The 19732-nt window shown below is 37.3% G+C and overlaps 1 protein-coding gene across 1 annotated transcript in view; it reads left to right on the top strand.

Annotated features, from left to right (window-relative positions):
• Positions 1-19732, top strand: part of STIL (STIL centriolar assembly protein) — a 44511-nt gene that overhangs the window by 20563 nt on the left and 4216 nt on the right. The window contains exons 10-12 of the mRNA XM_044913842.1: positions 3112-3119; positions 6554-6767; positions 8417-8667. Of these exons, the coding sequence (XP_044769777.1) occupies positions 3112-3119; positions 6554-6767; positions 8417-8667 (473 nt within the window). The remainder of the gene's footprint in view (positions 1-3111; positions 3120-6553; positions 6768-8416; positions 8668-19732) is intronic.

Here is a 19732-nt window from a genome sequence, read left to right as displayed (position 1 = left end):
CGTACCCTTTCGGATCCCTACTTTTGTATCTTTGGGGTAAATACCCACCAGTGCAATTGCTGGGTCATAGGGTAGCTCTATTTTCAACTTTTTGGGGAACCTCCATACTGTTTTCCAGAGTGGCTGCACCAGCTTGCATTCCCACCAACAATGTAGGAGGGTTCCCCTTTCTCCTCATCCTCGCAACATCTGTCATTTCCTGACTTGTTAATTTTAGCCATCTGACTGGCGTGAGGTGGTATCTCATTGAGGTTTTGATTTATATTTCCCTGATGCCGAGTGATGTTGAGCACATTTTCATGTGTCTGTTGGCCATTTGGATGTCTGCAGAAATATCTGTTCATGTCTTCTGCCCATTTCTTGATTGGATTATAAGTTCTTTATAGATTATCTGATATGTCATTTGCAAATATCTTCTCCCATTCTGTCGGTTGTCTTTTGGTTTTGCTGACTGTTTCTTTTGCTGTGCAAAAGCTTTTTATCTTGATGAAGTCCCAATAGTTCATTTTTGCCCTTGCTGCCCTTGCCTTTGGCGATGTTTCTAGGAAGAAGCTGCTGTGGCTGAGGTCGAAGAGGTTGCTGCCTGTGTTCTCCTCAAGGATTTTGATGGATTCCTGTCTCACATTTAGGTCTTTCATCCATTTTGAGTCTATTTTTGTGTGTGGTGTAATGAAATGGTCCAGTTTCATTCTTCTGCATGTGGCTGTCCAATTTTCTCAACACCATTTGTTGAAGAGACTGTCTTTTTTCCATTGGACATTCTTTCCTGCTTTGTCTCCACTTAAGGTTTTTAAACAGGTACTTTTTCTCTGTGTATAAGACACCTGGGTGGCTCAGTTGGTTAAGCGTCTGCCTTCAGCTCAGGTCATCGTCCCGGGGTCCTGGGATCGAGTGCCGCTTCAGGCTCACTGCTCAGCGGGGAGCCTGCTTCTCCCTCTGCCTGCTGCTCCCCACCGCCCTGTTTGTGTTCCCGCTCTCTCTGTCAAATAAATAAATAAAATCTTTAAAAAAAAAAAAAGATTTAATGTAACATTGTATGTCAGTTATACTCAAAAAATTTTTTTTCTTAAGATTTAATTCTTGGTATTTAATTAAGTATACCAAATTTGGATACTAAAGGAAATTATACAACATAATTTCACTGAAGTTCTTTTGAGTTTAGGATAAATTCACTGGGGGTCTTTACTGGTTTAAGTGCAGTTTCCTCTTAAGGAAGGGATGGACTGGGTGACTTGGAGAGCTCCTTCCTGATTTTAAGAACAGTGTGTTTTTGTGTCTGAGGTACTAAATGGTGATTATAATAATCTCTATTTGTAAATTTTATTATTTGTTAAAATATTTGTGCATTATATTTTTGTTATTCCTTCTTCAGGGTCTCAGACTTTTTTTAACTTTTTTTTTTTTTTAAGATTTTATGTATTTACTTGAGAGAGAAAGAGAGAGCGGGAGAGAGAGCACGAGCAGGGGGAGAGGGAGAAGCAGGCTCTCCACCAAGCAGGGACCCCGATGCAGGGCTTGATCCCAGGATCCTGGGATCACAACCTGAGCCAAAGGCAGATGCCTAACCAACTGAGCCACCCAGGCACCCTGATCTCAGACTTCTTAATCAAATTTTATTTGAGAAAAAGAAACTAAATATAGAATTATATCTTGCTTTAAACATTTTTATTTTGAAATTTTAGATTTACAGAAAAGTTAGAAAAATAGTAGAGTTCACCTAGGTTTCCCTATTCTTAACAGCTTCTATAACCATAGTAAAATGATCAAAACCGGGAAATTAACATTGGTACAATACTATACTAAACTGCAAATTCTCATTGTACCAGTTTTTCCAGTAATGTACTTTTCTGTTCCAGGAACCAATATAGGATTTCACATTGGTTTATTAGTTAAGTCTCATTAGTCCAATCTGTGACAGATCCTCAGTCTTTTCTTGTCTTTCATGACTTTGACACTTTTGATGAGTCAGTTATTTTGTAGAATGTCCTTAATTGGGTTTGTTTGATACTTTCTCATGATTAAACTGAAGTTTTGCATTTTTGGCAAGATTACTGCAAAGAGGTGTTTTGGCCCTGCCTTCTCAATGTGTCCTATCAGTGGATTACATGATGTCACATATGTTACTAACTTTGAACACTCAGTTAAGGTGACATCTGTTAGTTTTTATCACTATAAAGTTAAAATTTTTCCCTTTGTAGTTAATAAATACCTTGAGGCAGATACTTTGAGACTGTAAATATTCTCTTCTTGAGCTTTCTCCCTCTGATTTTATCATCCATCTATAGATAAACCTATCGTGATGATTACCATAGTATTTGAGTATTGATGATTTTGTATTTTCCTCATTCCTTCTGTATTTGTAAATTAGATTTCTTCTGTAAGGAAAAGCTGTTTTCCTTCTTCTCTGCTTATGTATTCATTTATTTATGTCAGTGTAGACTCCTGAACATTTCTTTTATTCTATGAGTTATAGTTCAAACTATTACTTACTTTATTTGCTTAAATTGTTCCAGCTTTGGTCTTTGGGAGCTCATTTAGATTGGCTTCTGTTTCCTTTGGAAAAGCCCTCATCCTTTTTCAAGCATGTTCTTATTTTTTGCACCACAAGATGTTCCAGGCTCATCTTGTATTTTCCCTGCCCCAACTCTGGAATCATCTACAGAAACCAGGAGCAGTTGTATCAGAACATATTTAGAAGCCAAGATCTGAGCAGTATGTATATCATTGCTACTTTGTATCTGTGCTTCTAGGCCCTCTTAGCTAGGACACACACACACTCTTATTTATTTCTACACACACACACACACACACACACACACACCCTTATTTATTTCTACATGTATCTATCTATATTTGAAAATCCTTGACCTCATTCCATTCCTCTGACTCCAATTCAGCACATCCCTTTTTCTTATTTATACCTTCTTTCCCCAATAGTGAGAAACCTGGCTTTCATGTACACTATAGTTACTTATTTGTTCAATTCTAGTGTACACATAAAGTAATTTCAGAATTGCTTAGAATTCTGAAATGGATTTACTAGAGTATGTATATTTATAATTCTTTTACCTTTAGCCTTACAGCATCCAATGAAAATACCTTTTTCCATAGTTATTTAGGTAGGCTATTTTCTTTTGTGTTTCCTTATGTGGTTATGTTATTTGTTTGTAATACCATTAGGTGGATTTGTTACTGCTTGTATTCCACTTGAGGGTCGCTCCGTATTCTGGTTGATTTTATTTGTTCTTTAGGTATCTGAAACATTACTGTGGTTTTAACAGACCAAATTAGATAAAAAGGGTATATATACTCAAAGAAAAGTTGCTCCATTCTCATTTCTGCCACCCTATTCCCAAATCCCCCTTTTTCCTATCCCTTTTCCCACCCGTCTCCTTTAGATAACCAATCTCTTCAGTTACTTTATTACCTTTCTTGTATTTCCTTTGCACAAATGAGCAAATGTGTCTGTATTTTCTTATGATACTCGTTTCTTTCTTTTTTTTTTTTTTTTAAAGATTTTATTTATTTATTTGACAGAGACACAGTGAGAGAGGGAACACAGGCAGGGGGTGGGGAGTGGGAGAGGGAGAAGCAGGCTCCCCACTTAGCAGGGAGCCTGATGTGAGCCTCGATCCCAGGGTCCCGGATCCTGGGATCGAGCCCCGCTTCTCCCTCTCCCTCTGCCTCTCCCCATTGTTTGTGCTTTCTCTCTCTCTCAAATAAATAAATAAAATCTTAAATTAAAAAAAAGACTGTTCCCAGTATTTTTCAATTACAAACATTGCTACAGTGATTACCTGGTGGCATGTATATTTTTAAATTGTTTTAGAAGTGGGATTTTTGCATCCAAAGTTAAGTGCATATGTAATTTTGTTAAGTATTACCAAGTTTCCCTGCAGAAGGTTATACCAGTTTGCCATCTCAGCGGCAATGAATGAGATTACCTGTTTTCCCACAGCTGTGCCAACAAAATATGTTGCCATATTTAAAAAATTTTTTACCAGTCTAATAGGTGATAAATGGTATTGGTGGTGTTTTAATTCTCATTTTAAAAATTATGCATGAGTTGGATCACTTCATGTTGAGAGTTATTTCCATATTTTTGTGAATTGTCAGTTTATGTCTCTCACCATTTTTCTGCTAGAGTTTTAGGTCCTTTGTCCTCCAATTTTTAAGTGTTCTTATATACTAGAGATGTTAGCTCTTTGTAGTATATGTTGTGAATATTTTCCAGTTTGTCAGTTGTTTTTTGACTTTGATGTTTTTTGCCATGTAAAAATTTTTATGTGGTCAAATTTATTGATTTTTTTCTTAGAATTATATCCTAGGGTGCCTGGGTGGCTCAGTTGGTTAAGCAACTACCTTCGGCTCAGGTCATGATCCTGGAGTCCCGGGATTGAGTCCCGCATTGGGCTCCCTGCTCAGCGGGGAGTCTGCTTCTCCCTCTGACCCTCCTCCCTCTCATGCTCTGTCTCTCATTCTCTCTCGCAAATAAATAAAATCTTAAAAAAAAAAAAAAAAGAATTATATCCTAACTGGTATTTTACAAATATTCATTTCAGCTAATATTTACTGAGCTTATCATATACCCAGTGAGTACTGGGTACTTCATATCAAGTTAAAATTAAGCAGTATGGGGGGCACGTGGGTGGCTCAAGTTGGTTAAGCATCCGACTCTTGATTTCAGCTCAGGTCTTGATCTCAGGGTTGTGAGATCGAGCACCACATCAGTTTACACACTGGGCATGGAGCCTACTTAAGATTCTGTCTCTGCCCCTGCCCCCCCTCTAAAAAAAATATTAAGCAATATGGGAAAAATTGGAAATAAGCTGAGTTTTAAAGAAGAGATGTATGGTTAGAAAAATTATACCTATAAAATGAAATATGGGATGCCTGGGTAGCTCAGTTGGTTAAGCGCCTGCCTTCGGCTCAGGTCATGATCCCAGGGTCCTAGGATCGAGCCCCGTGTGGGGGTCCCTGCTCTGCAGGAAGCCTGCTTCTCTCTCTCCAGCTCCCCCTGCTTGTGTTCCCTCTCTGGCTGTCTCTCTCTCTGTCAAATAAATAAAAATCTTTTTAAAAAAATGAAATACTATGTAACAATTAAAACTTGTTTTTAAGCATATTTAGTGAAATGGAAAGATACTCATGATATATAATGTTAGGTTTTAAAAAGCAGTCTCCAAAACTACCTTTGGTATGGTATAGTTTTTCAGAGAAAATACTACCTGTAAAGAAAAAAAAGTATAGATGAAAGTACTCTAAAATGTTAATAGTGGTTTTCTCTAGGTATTAAACTATGTACGAGGGGCGCCTGGATGGCTCAGTTGGGTAAGCGTCTGCCTTCAGCTCAGGTCATGATCTCAAGGTCCTGGGATTGAGCCCCATGTTGGGCTCCCTGCTTAGGGGGGAGTCTGCTTCTCTCTCTCCCTCTCTCCTAACCCCATTCTTGCCATCTCTCTCTCTCAAATAAATTAAATCTTAAAAAAAAAACCTGAGTTTTATTTTTTTCATATTTGGTATAATTTTGAGCAGTTAGCTAACCTCTCTGTGCCTCAATTTCCTCATCTGTCAGATAGGCATAATATGTAGTATCTATCTTACAAGTCTTTTTGGTAAGGATTTTTTAAGAGGATACACTTAAAATAATGCCTGCCCTGTAATAAGCTTTCTGCTAGCTAATATTTATTATTACCTTTCTCTATAATAGCCACATTATTGTTCTTGTAAGAAATGTTTTTTAATATTGCTTTCCATAGTAAATTTAAAAATATGTATTTATATGCTAAGTTTTGAAAGTAATAAATGGTCATTGTATAGAATTTGGAAAATATGTAAAAGCATAAAGAAGGAAAGAAATACTACCAAATATGTAATGTGATTATAAATGGCACCTTATGAACTCTTACTTGCCAGGGATCTTTTTTTTTCTTTTTTAAGATTTTATTTATTTGACAGAGAGAGCAAGCGTGAGAGTACAAGCAAGGGGAGCCACAGGCAGAGGGAGAGGGAGAAGCAGGCTCCCCACTGAGCAGAGAGCCTAATGCGGGGCTCGGTCCCAGGACCCGGGGATCATGACTGGAGCCGAAGGCAGACGCTTAACCAGCTGAGTTACCCAGGCACCCCTTGCCAGGGATCTTAACTATATTTCAAAACTTAAAGTAAACAAATAATATATTTAAAATTTTTAGATACTTGCATCAAGTTCAGGAGAAATCAACAGGTTGTTTGCCAGCTTTCAAAAAAAGTTGTCTGGGGCACCTGGGTGGCTCCCTGCTGAGCACTCTCTCCTTCCAGCTTGTGCTCTCTGTCCGTATCTCTGTCTCTCTCTCAAATAAATAAATAAAAATCTTAAAAAAAAAAAAAAAGTCTGACTATAAATAACATGACTTAAAAAGGTGTTATGATCTGGTTTATGTACAGCCTATCAGGGTGAGAGCTGAAAATACAAACCAGAATGCTGTTTGAGTCTTATCCCTTTATTTCCAAGTTACTGCACTTTAAATATATGTTAAAGGTATATTGATAACTGACACATTATTTATATCCTTTCAAGCAGCTCTTCTCCAATGGTGAGAAAAAAACCTGATGTGCCTGTGTTCTTTCCGAAATCCGAGCTGGCAGAAAATGTAAGCATGTGCTTACAGAGTGGACCAACAGAGGGTGCCAGTAACAACTCTGTAACGTCAGGGGAACCAAAAATTGAGCAAGTAATGCAACCCTTGCCTAATCAACCATCAGATAATCAGAAAATATACCAGGATTTATTGGTAAGAAAATGTAATACATTTCATCTTTTCTGAGATGATTATTTAGGGTAGACTAGTTAAGGCTCTCCTATCTTTAAACTGATTGGGACCTTGATATAAAAAGATTTTCCCCAAATTAATGACATAATTTATTTCTTTTAGCTTTTCATGATTATGATAACCTAAATTCAGTAATTTTGTATAAACATGCCAGTCATCAGATACTTAGATAGCCAGGGGAAAATCTTAAAAACAAAACAAAACAAAAAGTAAAGTAAGTACCAGAAAAAATAAGGAACAGTTTGCAGAAGTTTGAAAATTGTAAAGTAGGAGAATATCTATGGTAATATTGCATTCAGGTAAGCAGATTTTTACTGAATACTTAGCTTAGTCTAAGAAAGTGAACTAAGTAAAGGGGCACCTGGGTGGCTTAGTCCGTTAAGCATCCAACTCTTGATTTCAGCTCAGATCGTGATCTCATGGGTCATGAGATTGAGCCTTGCAGGGGGCTCTGCACTCAGCCGGGAGTCTGCTTGAGGATTCTCTCCCTCTGCCTTCCCCTTTACCCCCTCCGCCCATCTCATTCTGTCTCTCAAAAAAATAAATCTTGGGCGCCTGGGTGGCTCAGTTGGTTAAGCGACTGCCTTTGGCTCAGGTCATGATCCTGGAGTCCCGGGATCGAGTCCCGCATGGGGCTCCCTGCTCGGCAGGGAGTCTGCTTCTCCCTCTGACCCTCCTCCCTCTCATGCTCTCTGTCTCTCATTCTCTCTGTCTCAAATAAATAAATAAAATCTTAAAAAAAAATAAATAAATCTTAAAGAAAAAACACAGTGAACTAAGTGAATAATGTAAAGATAAATATGTTAGTCTCTGCTCTCGAGAACCTAGGGGAAATAGCACATGGATACCAGTAGCAAACAATTACAGGATAGGCTGAGAAGTGCTGTAAGCAAAGGCAGCATGGAATAAAAAGGGATAATTCTGGTTGGAGGAAATAGTCATCTAGTCATCTTGGAAAAATTAGAATGTAAACTAAGACTTGAAGTTGAATGACCCTGTCACTTCCATCCAAACTGTAGACTTTGGAACATCTGAATTCTCCATACTTCATAGCGCCCTAAGTATTCATCAGTGAACACATAATTGATATTTGCCTGCTGGGTCCTATACTTGTGCTAATAGCTGTGTGCTCAGGGAATGAAATAGGTTCTAATGTTAGGAAGGCAGAGGTAGTATCACAGGTCATTCTCATTCAGAGGGAGAAAAGAGAGGAGTCAAATTCTGAAAGTAACAAAGATCTAATTTATAACTCTGAAACATTACCATTTTTCAAATGAAAGCATGATTTAAAACTTTTGTTTATAGTTATTATAAACCCTTGAAAAAAATTGAAATATTACTCAAATGATTTTAAATCTGTTAGTTTTAAAATGAACAAGTTCTGAACACTCTAAATTTCTTCTAGGGTCTGATGAAATCATTCGTTGAGATGAGCTTCCTTTATAAAAGCCTCATAATATAAAAAACTTCCAAATATATCTGATTCCTTGTAGAATTTGGCTAGATATTATTTTGCTTTTCCCCGGCCTTACTTAAGCTGCTATTTACATTTTTGTTTCCTAAGATTGTTAATAGTGGTTTTTCAAATATATCTTTTTTCTTTTCATCAGAGTCAAGTGAACCACCTACTGAATAACTCCTCCAAAGAAAATGAGCAGCCATCTACCAAAGCAGTAATTATCAGCCACGAATGCACCAGAACACAAAATGTTTACCATAGAAAGAAAAAAAAAAGTGATTCAGGTCTGGTAGACAAAGATTGTGTACTTAATGCAACTCTTAAACAACTCAGAAGCCTTGGAGTAAAAATTGACTCTCCCACTAAAGTGAATAAAAATGCACATAAAGTGGATCACGCCAGGTAACTTGCAAATTTGTTTCATTTATTTACTGATTTCCAAATGTTTATTTAAATTCTAGTTAATTAACATACAGTGCAATATTGGTTTCTGGACTAGAATTCAGTGATTATCACTTACAAACAATACCTAGTGCTCATCATAACAAATGCCCTCCTTAATACCCATCACTCATTTAGTCCATTTCCCACCCACCTCCCTCCATCAACCCTGTTTGTTCTCTATCTTTAAGAGTCTCTTATGGTTTGTTTCCCTTTTTTCTTTTTCCCCCTATGTTTGTTTATTTCTTAAATTCCACATTTGAGTGAAATCATACGATATTTGTCTTTCTCTATCTGACTTATTTCACTTAGCATAATACATTCTAGCTCCATCCACATCGTTGCAAATGGCAAGATTTCATTCTTTTTGATGGCTGAGTAATGTTCCACTTTATATATATACCACATCATTTTTTACATTCATCGGTCAGTGGACCTTTGGGCTCCATCGTTTGGCTGTTGTTGATAATGCTGCTATAAACATCAGGGTGCACGTACCCCTTTGAATCTGTATTTTTGTATCTGTTAGGTAGATAACTAGTAGTGCAGTTACTGGATCGTAGAGTAGTTCTATTTTTAACATTTTGAGGAACCTCCATACTGTTCTCCAGAGGGGCTGCACCAGTGCTACACCAGTTTGCATTCCCACCAACACTATACCTGTTGTTTCTTGTGTTGTTAATTTTAGCCATTTTGACAGGTGTGAGGTGGTATCTCATCCTGGTTTTGATTTGTATTTCCCTGATGAGTATTATTGTTGAGCATCTTTTCATGTGTCTTTAGCCATCTAGATGTGTTTTTTGGGACAGTGTCTGTTCATGTCTTCTGCCCATTTCTTAACTGGGTTATTTGTTTTTTGGGTGTTGAGTTTGATAAGTTCTTTGTAGATTTTGGATGCTAACCCTTTATCAGATATGTCATCTGCAAATATCTTCTCCCATTCCGTAGGCTGCCTTTTAGTTTTGTTAATTGTTTCCTTCACTGTGCAGAAGCTTTTTATCTTGATGAAGTCCCAATAGTTCATTTTTGCTTTTGTTTCCCTTGCCTGTGGTGACATGTCTAGTAAGAAGTTGCTATGGCTGAGGTCAAAGAGGTTTCTGACTGTGTTCTCCTCTAGGATTTCAATGGTTTCCTGTCCCACATTTAGGTCTTTCATCCATCTTGAATTTATTTTTTTGTGTATGGTGTAAGAAGGTGGTCCAATTTCATTCTTCTGCATGTTGCTATCCAGTTTTCCTAACACCTTTTGTTGAAGAGACTGTCTTTTCCATCGGATAGACTTTCCTGTTTTGTCAAGGATTTGATGCATCATATAGTTGTGTAAAGCTTGTTTTAAAAGATGAAAAAATTTTAGGGGACACCTGGGTGGCTCAGTCTGTTAAGCATCTCTTTTTGGCTCAGGTCATGATCTCAGGGTAAGATTGAGTCCCGCATCAGGCTCCTTGCTTAGGGAGCCTGCTTCTCCCCCTGCTTGTGCATGCTCTCTCTCTCTTTCTCACTCTGACAAATAAATACATTTTTTAAAAAAGATGAAAAAAATTTAGATGTATTGCAGCAATCTTATGAGAAAAAGGTATAAGCTCGCCACTCAATTCAGTTGATTCATCATTTATTCAGGGCCTACTATGTGTGTGATAACAAAGAAACCATCTCTACCCTATAGTAGAAGAGTGGGTTTTACATACGTAAGAGATACTGTGGGGTGTCTCCTGGGTGAAGATGCCAACAAAATGCTCTGGGAGTCTTGGAGAAAGAAATGGACTCTTACTCATTTCTGGTGGTTGGAAGGTCTCCCTGGAGGTGGCAGGGTCTGTGTCAGCTACTGGATATTCAGTTAACGCAGTTGTGCCATCTAAAAGGCAAAAACATTCCTTTCCTTAGGAGTGTGTTTTGAACAGTATAGTCCTACAAAGCTGACTTATTGCTTACCAATTACAATTGGCCATGTTCTTCTGTTCAGATTCCTCTTCATCAAAGGTGATTTAGCACATACTTGTTTTTAAAATCTGCGAATTATATTATTAAGATTAGCATGTTTTCTGTTAATTATTTTTATTGTTTTCTAGTTGTAAAAGTAATACGGTCTCATGATTTAAGAAAGTATTAAATAACGCACAAGAATATCAGGTAAAATGTAAAAGCTCCCCCAAGGTTACTTCTCTTAACTGTTTCTTTTGTATTCTGTGGAAATGTTCCATGCGTGTTCAAGTGTATGTGGGTTTGAAGAGTATTGCAGTTTATTTCTGTTTTCTTTTGTTTTGTTCGCTTAAAATTATGTATTTTCTTTATAGGTATATGCAGTTCTTTTGCATGCATTTAAACAGCTGCATAATATTCTGTTGTACCCATATACTATAAGATAGTGAACCTGTCCTCTGTTAATGGACTTTTAGGCTGAATCTCTTCTTATTTCAAACAATGCTAAGTAAACATAATTCTATAGGAATTTGTACAAGTATATTTGTTGAATAAACTCTTAGAAGTAGGCAGGATCAAAGGATATGTGCATTTCAAGTTTTGGTAGTTGCTGCCATTGCCCACCAAAATAGTTGCATCAATTCACATTTCCTACCAACAGTGTAAGAGAGTAAGGCTAGCATTTTTGAAGGTTTTATCTCAATACTGTGAGATGGCGGCTACATAATGTATGTTGGAATATACAAATCACCCTGCTATCTGTGTGGAACAATATATTTTGGTGAGGTGCCTTTGGCGGGGGCGGGGGGGGGATTTTAAGTAATTGTTTCTTCAGAGTGGTTACCCAGTTTTAATGTCTTTATAATGACAGATTGGAAATAATAAATTTCCAGTATATAATGAACTTGATTGGTATTTTAGATGCTTTAGAAAAATGAAATGGGAAGTAAAGTTTTTTTGATTTATCAGTGTGGGGTAGTCATTGTTTTAATCAGGATTATTTTGTTCTTTATTTAAATAATAATTTACATTATAAATTTATACTATGAAAAGTATACATGCTCAAGGTTGGTGTTTTAGAAAATGAAGAAGATGTCATTGAACTTATAACATCTGAAGAAAATAAGCTTTTTAAGAAACAGTTGCAGTTTTACTATATATACAATTTAAAAAATGTTTTTTTTAAGCATTTTAATATTGTGGTCTTTATCCATTTTTAAAATTTGATTATGTGAGTTGAAAAACTCATGGATATACATTCATAGATAGGATTTTAACTTCATAAAGATAATTTTCTCAAGGAAGTGAAAGCCAATATGAAAAAAATTGTTTTCAGTTCAAAGCAATATGTTAAAATAAGTATTTCCGTAGAGGGGTAGGCTGGCAAAAACCTAACAGTAACATAGCTATATCTTCATATGAAAAAAATTTTTTAAGTCATATTATACGGTATAAGTTGTTGTATAAAATATTGTAGAGCTTTGGAAATAGAGTTTGCTATTTGTTTTGTTTTCATTCTCAAGGTAATATAAACTTACTTTGTAAAATATAGGAAAAAACTGTATCCATACCAAACTCATTTATTATTAAAGCTTTACTTTTGTTTTTCCTCTTATTCTTTTTCTAAAATTATTTTATTTTTAGATTTTATTTATTTATTTTAAAATTTTATTTATTCATAAGAGACAGAGAGAGAGAGAGAGGCAGAGGGAGAAGCAGGCTCCCTACTGAGCAGGGAGCCCGATTTGGGACTCGATCCCAGGACCCTGGGATCATGACTTGAGCCGAAGGCAGGCGCTTAACCATCTGAGCCACCCAGGTGCCCTAAATTTTATTTTTATTTATTAGAGAGAGAGAGAGAGCATGAGCAGGGGGAGGGGCAGAGAGAGAAGTAGACTCCCCCCCTGAGCAGGGAGCCCGATGCAGGGCTCGATCCCAGGACTCTGGGATCATGACCTGAGCCAGAGTCAGATGCTTAACTTTTTTCTTTGCTGTGCAAAAGCTTTTTATCTTGATGAGGTCCCAGTAGTTCATTTTTGCCTTTGTTTCCCTTGCCTTTGGAGATGTGTCTAGCAAGAAGTTGCTGTGGCCAAGGTCAAAGAGGTTGCTGCCTGTGTTCTCCTCTAGGATTTTGATGGATTCCTGTCCTACACGTAGGTCTTTCATCCATTTTGAATTTCTTTTTGTGTATGGTGTAAGAAAGTGGTCCAGTTTCATTCTTCTGCATGTTGCAATCCAGTTTTCCCAACACCATTTGTTGAAGAGACTGTCTTTTCCATCGGATAGTCTTTACTACTTTTTCAAGGATTAGTTGACCATATAGTTGTGGGTCCATTTCTGGGTTCTCTATTCTGTTCCATTGATCTCTGTGTCTCTTTTTTGTGCCAGTACCATACTGTCTTGGTGATGACAGCTTTGTAATAGAGCTTGAAGTCCGGAATTGTGATGCCACCAGCTTTGCTTTTCTTTTTCAGAATTGCTTTGGCTATTCTGGGTCTGTTGTGATTCCATACAGATTTTAGGATTATTTGTTCCAGCTCTCTGAAAAACGTTGATGGTATTTTGATAGGGATTGCATTGAATATGTAGATTGCTCTAGGTAGCCTAGACATTTTAATGATATTTGTTCTTCCAATCCATGAGCATGGAACATTTTCCCATTTCATTTTGTCTTCCTCAGTTTCTTTCCTGAGTGTTCTAGTACAGATCCTTCGCCTCTTTGGTTAGGTTTATTCCTAGGTATCTTATGGTTTTGGGCAATTATAAATGGGATCAATTCCTTAATTTCTCTTTCTTCTGTCTCACTGTTGGTGTATAGAAATGCAACTGATTTCTGTGCATTGATTTTATATCCTGCCACTTTGCTGATTTCCTGTATGAGTTCTAGGAATTTTGGGGTGGAGTTTTGGGTTTTCCACATAGAGTATCATGTCATCTGCAAAGAGTGAGAGTTTGACTTCTTTGCTGATTCGGACGTCTTTTGTTTCTTTTTGTTGTCTGATTGCTGACACTAGGACTTCTAGTACTATGTTGAACAGCAGTGGTGATAGTGGGCATCCCTGCAATGTTCCTGATCTTAGGGGGAAAACTCTGTTTTGCCCCATTGAGAATGATATTCACTGTGGACTTTTCATAGATGGCTTTTATGATACTGAGGTATGTTCCCTCTGTCCCTACACTGTGAAGAGTTTTAATCAAGAAAGGATGCTGTACTTAGTCAAATGCTTTTTCTGCATCCGTTGGAAGGATCATAGGGTTCTTGTCCTTTTATTTATGTATTGTATCACATTGATTGATTTGCAGATGTTGAACCACCCTTGCAACCCAGGAATAAATCCCACTTGGTTGTGAATAATCCTTTTAATGTACTGTTGGATCCTACTGGCTAGTATTTTGGTGAGAATTTTTGCTCCATGTTCATCAGGGATATTGGTCTGTCATACTCCTTTTTGGTAAGCTCTTTGTCTGGTTTTGGGATCAAGGTAATGCTGGCCTCATAGAAAGAGTTTGAAAGTTTTCCTTTCATTTCTATTTTTTGAAAGAGCTTCAGAAGAATAAGTATTAATTCTTTTTTAAATGTTTGATAGAATTCCCCTGGGAAGCCATCCAGCCCTGGGCTCTTATTTGTTGGGAGATTTTTGATTACTGCTTCAGTTTCCTTGCTGATTATGGGTCTGTTCAGGTTTTCTATTTCTTCCTGTTTCAGTTTTGGGAGTTTATACATCTCTAGGAATGCATCCATTTCTTCCAGATTGCTTAATTTGTTGGCATATAGCTGCTCATCATATGTTCTTATAATTGTATTTCTTTGGTGTTGGTTGTGATCTTGCCCCTTTCATTCATGATTTTATTTATTTGGGTCCTTTCTCTTTTCTTTTTAATTAAGTCTGGCCAGGGGTTTGTCGATCTTATTAATTCTTTGAAAGAACCAGCTCCTAGTTTCCTTGATCTGTTCTACTGTTCTTTTGCTTTCTATTTCATTGATTTCTGCTCTAATCTTTATTAATTCTCTTCTCCTACGGGGTTTAGGCTTTATTTGCTGTTCTTTCTCCAGCTCTTTTAGGTGGAAGGTTAGGTTGTGTGTTTGAGACCTTTCTTGTTTCTTGAGAAAAGTTTTTATTGTTACATACTTCCCTCCTAGGACCACCTTTGCTGCATCCCAAAGGTTTTGAACAGTTGTATTTTCATTTTCATTTGTTTCCATGACTTTAAAAAAAAAAAAAATTCTTCTTTAATTTCCTGGTTGACCCATTCTTTAGTAGGATGCTCTTTAGCCTCCATGTATTTGAGTTCTTTCCAAATTTCCTCTTGTGATTGAGTTCCAGTTTCAAGGCACTGTGGTCTAAAAATATGCAGGGAATGATCCCAATCTTTTGGTACCGGTTGAGACCTGATGTGACCCAGTATATCATCTGTTCTGGAGAATGGTCCATGTGCACTCGAGAAGAATGTGTATTCTGTTGCTTTAGGATGGAATATACTCTGAGCATATCTGTGAAGTCCATCTGGTCCAGTGTGTCATTCAAAGCCCTTGTTTCCATGTTGATATTCTGCTTAGATGATCTGTCCATTGCTGTGAGTGAGGTGTTAAAGTCCCCTACTATTTCTTATTGTATTATTATCAATGTGTTTCTTTAATTTTGTTAATTGGTTTATATAATCGGCTGCTCCCATGTTAGGGGCATAAATTTTTATAATTGTTAGATCTTCCTGTTGGATAGACCCTTTAATTATGATATAGTGTCCTTCCTCATCTCTTACTACAGTCTTTGGTTTAAGATCTAATTTGTCTGATATAAGGATTGCTACCCCAGCTTTCTTTTGATAAATTAGCATGATAAATGCATGATAATTAGCATGATAAATGGTTTTCCACCCCCTCACTTTCAATCTGGAGGTGTCTTTGGGTCTAAAATGAGTCTCTTGCTGACAGACAGCATATCGATGGGTCTTGCTCTTTTATCCAATCCAATACCCTGTGTCTTTTGATTGGGGCAATTAGCCCATTTATATTCAGAGTAACTATCAAAGGATAGGAATTTAGTGCCATTGTATTACCTGTAAAGTCACTGTTTCTATATATTGTCTCTGTTCCTTTCTGGTCTGTGTTACTTTTGGGCTGTCTCTTCCCTTAAAGGATCCCCTTTAATATTTCTTGCAAGGCTGGTTTAGTGATCACAAATTCTTTTAGTTTCTGTTTGTCCTGGAGGCATTTTATCTCTCCTCCTATTTTGAATGACATCCTTACTGGATAAAGTATTCTTGGCTGCATATTTTCTCATTTAGCACCCTGAATATATCATGTCAATCCTTTCTGGCCTGGCAGGTCTCCGTGGATAGGCCTACTGCCCGTCTAATGTTTCTACCCTTGTAGGTTAGAGACCTCTTGTCCTGAGCTGCTTTCAGGATTTTCTCTTTGTCTCTGAGATTTGCAAGTTTCACTATTATATGTCAAGGTGTTGACTCTTTTTATTGATTTGAGGGTGTTCTGTGTGCCTCCTGAACTTGAATGCCTATTTCCTTCCCCAGATTAGGGAAGTTCTCGGCTATAATTTGCTCCAATATACCTTCTGCCCTTCTCTCTCTTTCCTCTTCTTTTGGGATTCCAATTGTTATAATATTGTTTTGCTTTATGGTATCACTTATCTCTTGAATTCTCCCCTCATGATCCAGTAGTTTATCTCTCTTTTTCTCAGCTTCTTTATTCTCCATCATTTTGTCTTCTATATCACTAATTCTCTCTTCTTCCTCATTTATCCTAGCAGTTAGAGCCTCCATTTTTTATTGCATCTCATTAATAGCCTTTTTAATTTCGACTTGATTAGATTTTTAGTTCTTTTATTTTTCCAGAAAGGGATTCTGTAGTGTCTTCTATGCTTTTTTTGAGCCCAACTAGTGTCATCCTGAGACCATGCTGTCCCACCTAGGATTCCGCCCCGTTTACCCACCTGAGCACTTTTCAGGCCCCAATGTCCATCAGCGGAGCAGACTTCTTAAAGTTCTGATTTTGTGCTCTCACTTGCTGGTAGCCGGCTGACAGAGGCCCCCTCCCCTCTGCGGTTTATCCTCCCATATATCACCTCGGATTCACTTCTCTGCACCTCCTACCTTGCAGAAAGTGGTCACTTTTCTATTTGTAGAGTTGCAGTTATTCTTTTCTTCGATCTCCAGTTGAATTGCAGGTGATTTGATGGCTATCTAGCTAAATTCCTGGGAGCAGATGAAACTAAGTTCTCTTACTCCTCCACCATCTTGGACTATCGCCTATGCAGTATTTTTCATTTAATCCTTAACAGTAATCTGTGTGGTAGACACTATTACTCCTGTTTTATAGATAAGGAAATTAAGTATCAATTTGCTTAAGGCCCCATACCTATGATTTTAAGCCTGCTCTTCTCTAACTCCAAACTCCAAAGTTGTTTTGTTTTGTTACTGTTTTGCTCTATTGCTTACTGCTTATTTAATTTTTTTGGTGGGGTCTCATGGTGGTACATGGTTTGCTGCTTTGTGTTTTGACCATGCTGTGTCTACCAAAAAAAACCCAAAAATTTTTTTTGGCTTTACATTAGGAAATAATGTTTCCAAATTGTTGTAACCCTTTCTAAGCATCATATTTAATAGGGATATAATAATCCATTAAATGAGACATAGCATTTGTTTACCTTACCCTTCTCTTCTTGTCAGAACTGAAAAGAACTTGTGAAGTTAGTTTCAATTTCTTAAATTACTTTTTTATTTTTATTTTTTAAAGATTTTCATTTTTAAGTAATCTCAACACCCAACGTGGAGCTTGAACTTACAACCCTGAGATCAAGAGTCACATGTTCTACTGTCTGAGCCAACCAGGCACCCCAGTTTCTTACTTTTTTTTTTTTTTAAGTGGGCTCCATGCCTAGCTTGAACTACACCTGCGCTGATATCAAGAGTCGGATGCTTAACTGACTGAGCCAGTCAGGTGCCCCAATTTCTTACTATTTTAAATGTTGCTATGATGAACATCTTTTTGCAAAGATTGCATTTTTTTAGTTTTAGGATTATTTTGTTAGAGACTCAGAAATGAGAAGGCTAAGTCAAAAAGGTAGGAAAATGTTAAAGCTGTTGCTACATTGCTTTTTGAAAGAGTAAGGTTTTGCAGTCTTTTTTTTTTTTTTTTAAAGATTTTATTTATTTATTTGAGAGACAGAGAGCATGAGAGGGAGGAGGGTCAGAGGGAGAAGCAGACTCCCCGCTGAGCAGGGAGCCCGATGCGGGACTCAATCCCGGAACTCCAGGATCATGACCTGAGCTGAAGGCAGTCGCTTAACCAACTGAGCCACACAGGCGCCCCAAGGTTTTGCAGTCTTACCAGCTATATGTCTTACTATTTCACCAGTACTTTCACTCATTTTACTTTAATAAATACGTTTTGAACTTCTATTTTGAGCCAGCTCTGAGAGACATCATGGCATACAAGATAACCTGTTGAAGACATCTTTGCCCTCACAGTGCTCATAGTGTAGTGGAGAAGACACACAGATAGTCAACTATAATATATTCTGTTGCCTCCTTTGAAAAGGACAGATACAGTTTGTTGTAGAAGCGCATAGGAGAGGTAGCTAACATTAGCAGTATTTTCGTACTGTATTATAATTACCCCATATTAAAATTGCCCTTTTTAAGATTTTTGGGGGGGGGCGAAGGGGAGGGAAAAGAACAAGCAGACTCTGTGCTGAGTGTGGAGCCTGATGCAGGGCTCGATCTCATGACCCTGAGATCATGACCTGAACCAAAACCAAGAGCCAGATGCCCAGCTGCACCACCCAAGTGCCTAAAATTGCCCTTTTAAAAGGTGTTTGCTAATTTAGTCCAAAAATATCTTAAGCTATTCTTAATTTATATTTTATCAATTATTAATGGGTTCCACATATTATTATTATTATTATTATTATTATTATTAAAAATGAAACTGGGGCACCTGGGTGACACAGTTGGGTAAGCGTCTGATTCTTGGTTTCAGCTCAGGTTGTGATCTTGGGGTCATGAGATCAGGCTCTCCATTGGGCACCATTTCAGTGTGGAGTCTGCTTGAGACTCTCTCCCTCTCCCTTTGCCCCCCCCCAATCAATCAATCAATCAATAAGCAAACTTTTAAAAAGGAAAGGTTTAAAAATGAAACTACACTGAAACTCTTTCTAACACATAGAAGTCAGATTTTGTCTGTCATTAATCTTAGGCTGAGAGAATACTCCAAACATAAGACCATCTAAATATCTAATTAATTCACATTGTTTCACAGTTTGTCTTAAACTTATTTTTTTAGTATAATCTATCACTCTCTACCAACTTCCAGTTTACCCAGCATTGGTATTTGCAAGGTTCTTTGCTGTTACTTTTACCTGGAATACTCTTTTTGACCTTTCTGCCTGCCAGATCCTCTTATCTATTCTTCAAAACTGAATTCACATGATACCTCCTTTGTCAAGGTTTCCTGGACCCTTCCCCAGAATATTGATGTTTTTAGTCAGAAGACCTTGTTCCTCGTAGATTATGGCATGTTCTTGTGATAGTCTTTCCAGCAAGATCGTGAGCTTTATATATCTCTGAATCCTCTTTTCTTCTACCACATTTGTTGGGCCTCCCATGAGTCATTTGCTAAATTAGTGAAATCCCACCTATTTGGGTCATCACTGAAGCTTACAGTGAATGCTTTATTTCTTAGCACCTCTGTAGTATTTATTGTCACTAATTATGGTCTTGATTTGTTATCTTTTAACACATATGAGTATAATATATAACTGGTATGCTTAAAGTTCATAAGGCGGTTGTTTAGAATTTAAGGTACATTGTCCTATAGAAATAGTGTTAGAAATTAGTTTAGTATTCCAAGAAAGTACTGTATAATTCTTACAATCCACACTGTTCCCCCTAGTTCTCTATACCACCTATTCTTTGTCACTGTACCTATTTGAAAACTTATTTCATGTTTCAGTTCTGGACTTCAGGAGTAGGTCCTCCCTCAAGATGAGTAGCTGAGACAAGTGAAGGAAGATTTCCTTTCTTTTTTTTTTTTTTTTTAAGATTTTATTTATTTGAGAGAGCGAGTGTATATGAGCAGTGGGGGGGTGGGGAG

Source organism: Neomonachus schauinslandi, chromosome 4, assembly GCF_002201575.2.
Source record: "Neomonachus schauinslandi chromosome 4, ASM220157v2, whole genome shotgun sequence".
In the NCBI taxonomy this organism is placed as follows: domain Eukaryota; kingdom Metazoa; phylum Chordata; class Mammalia; order Carnivora; family Phocidae; genus Neomonachus; species Neomonachus schauinslandi.
Note: the sequence above shows the minus strand (reverse complement) of the source record. Positions and strands in the feature narration are given on the sequence as shown.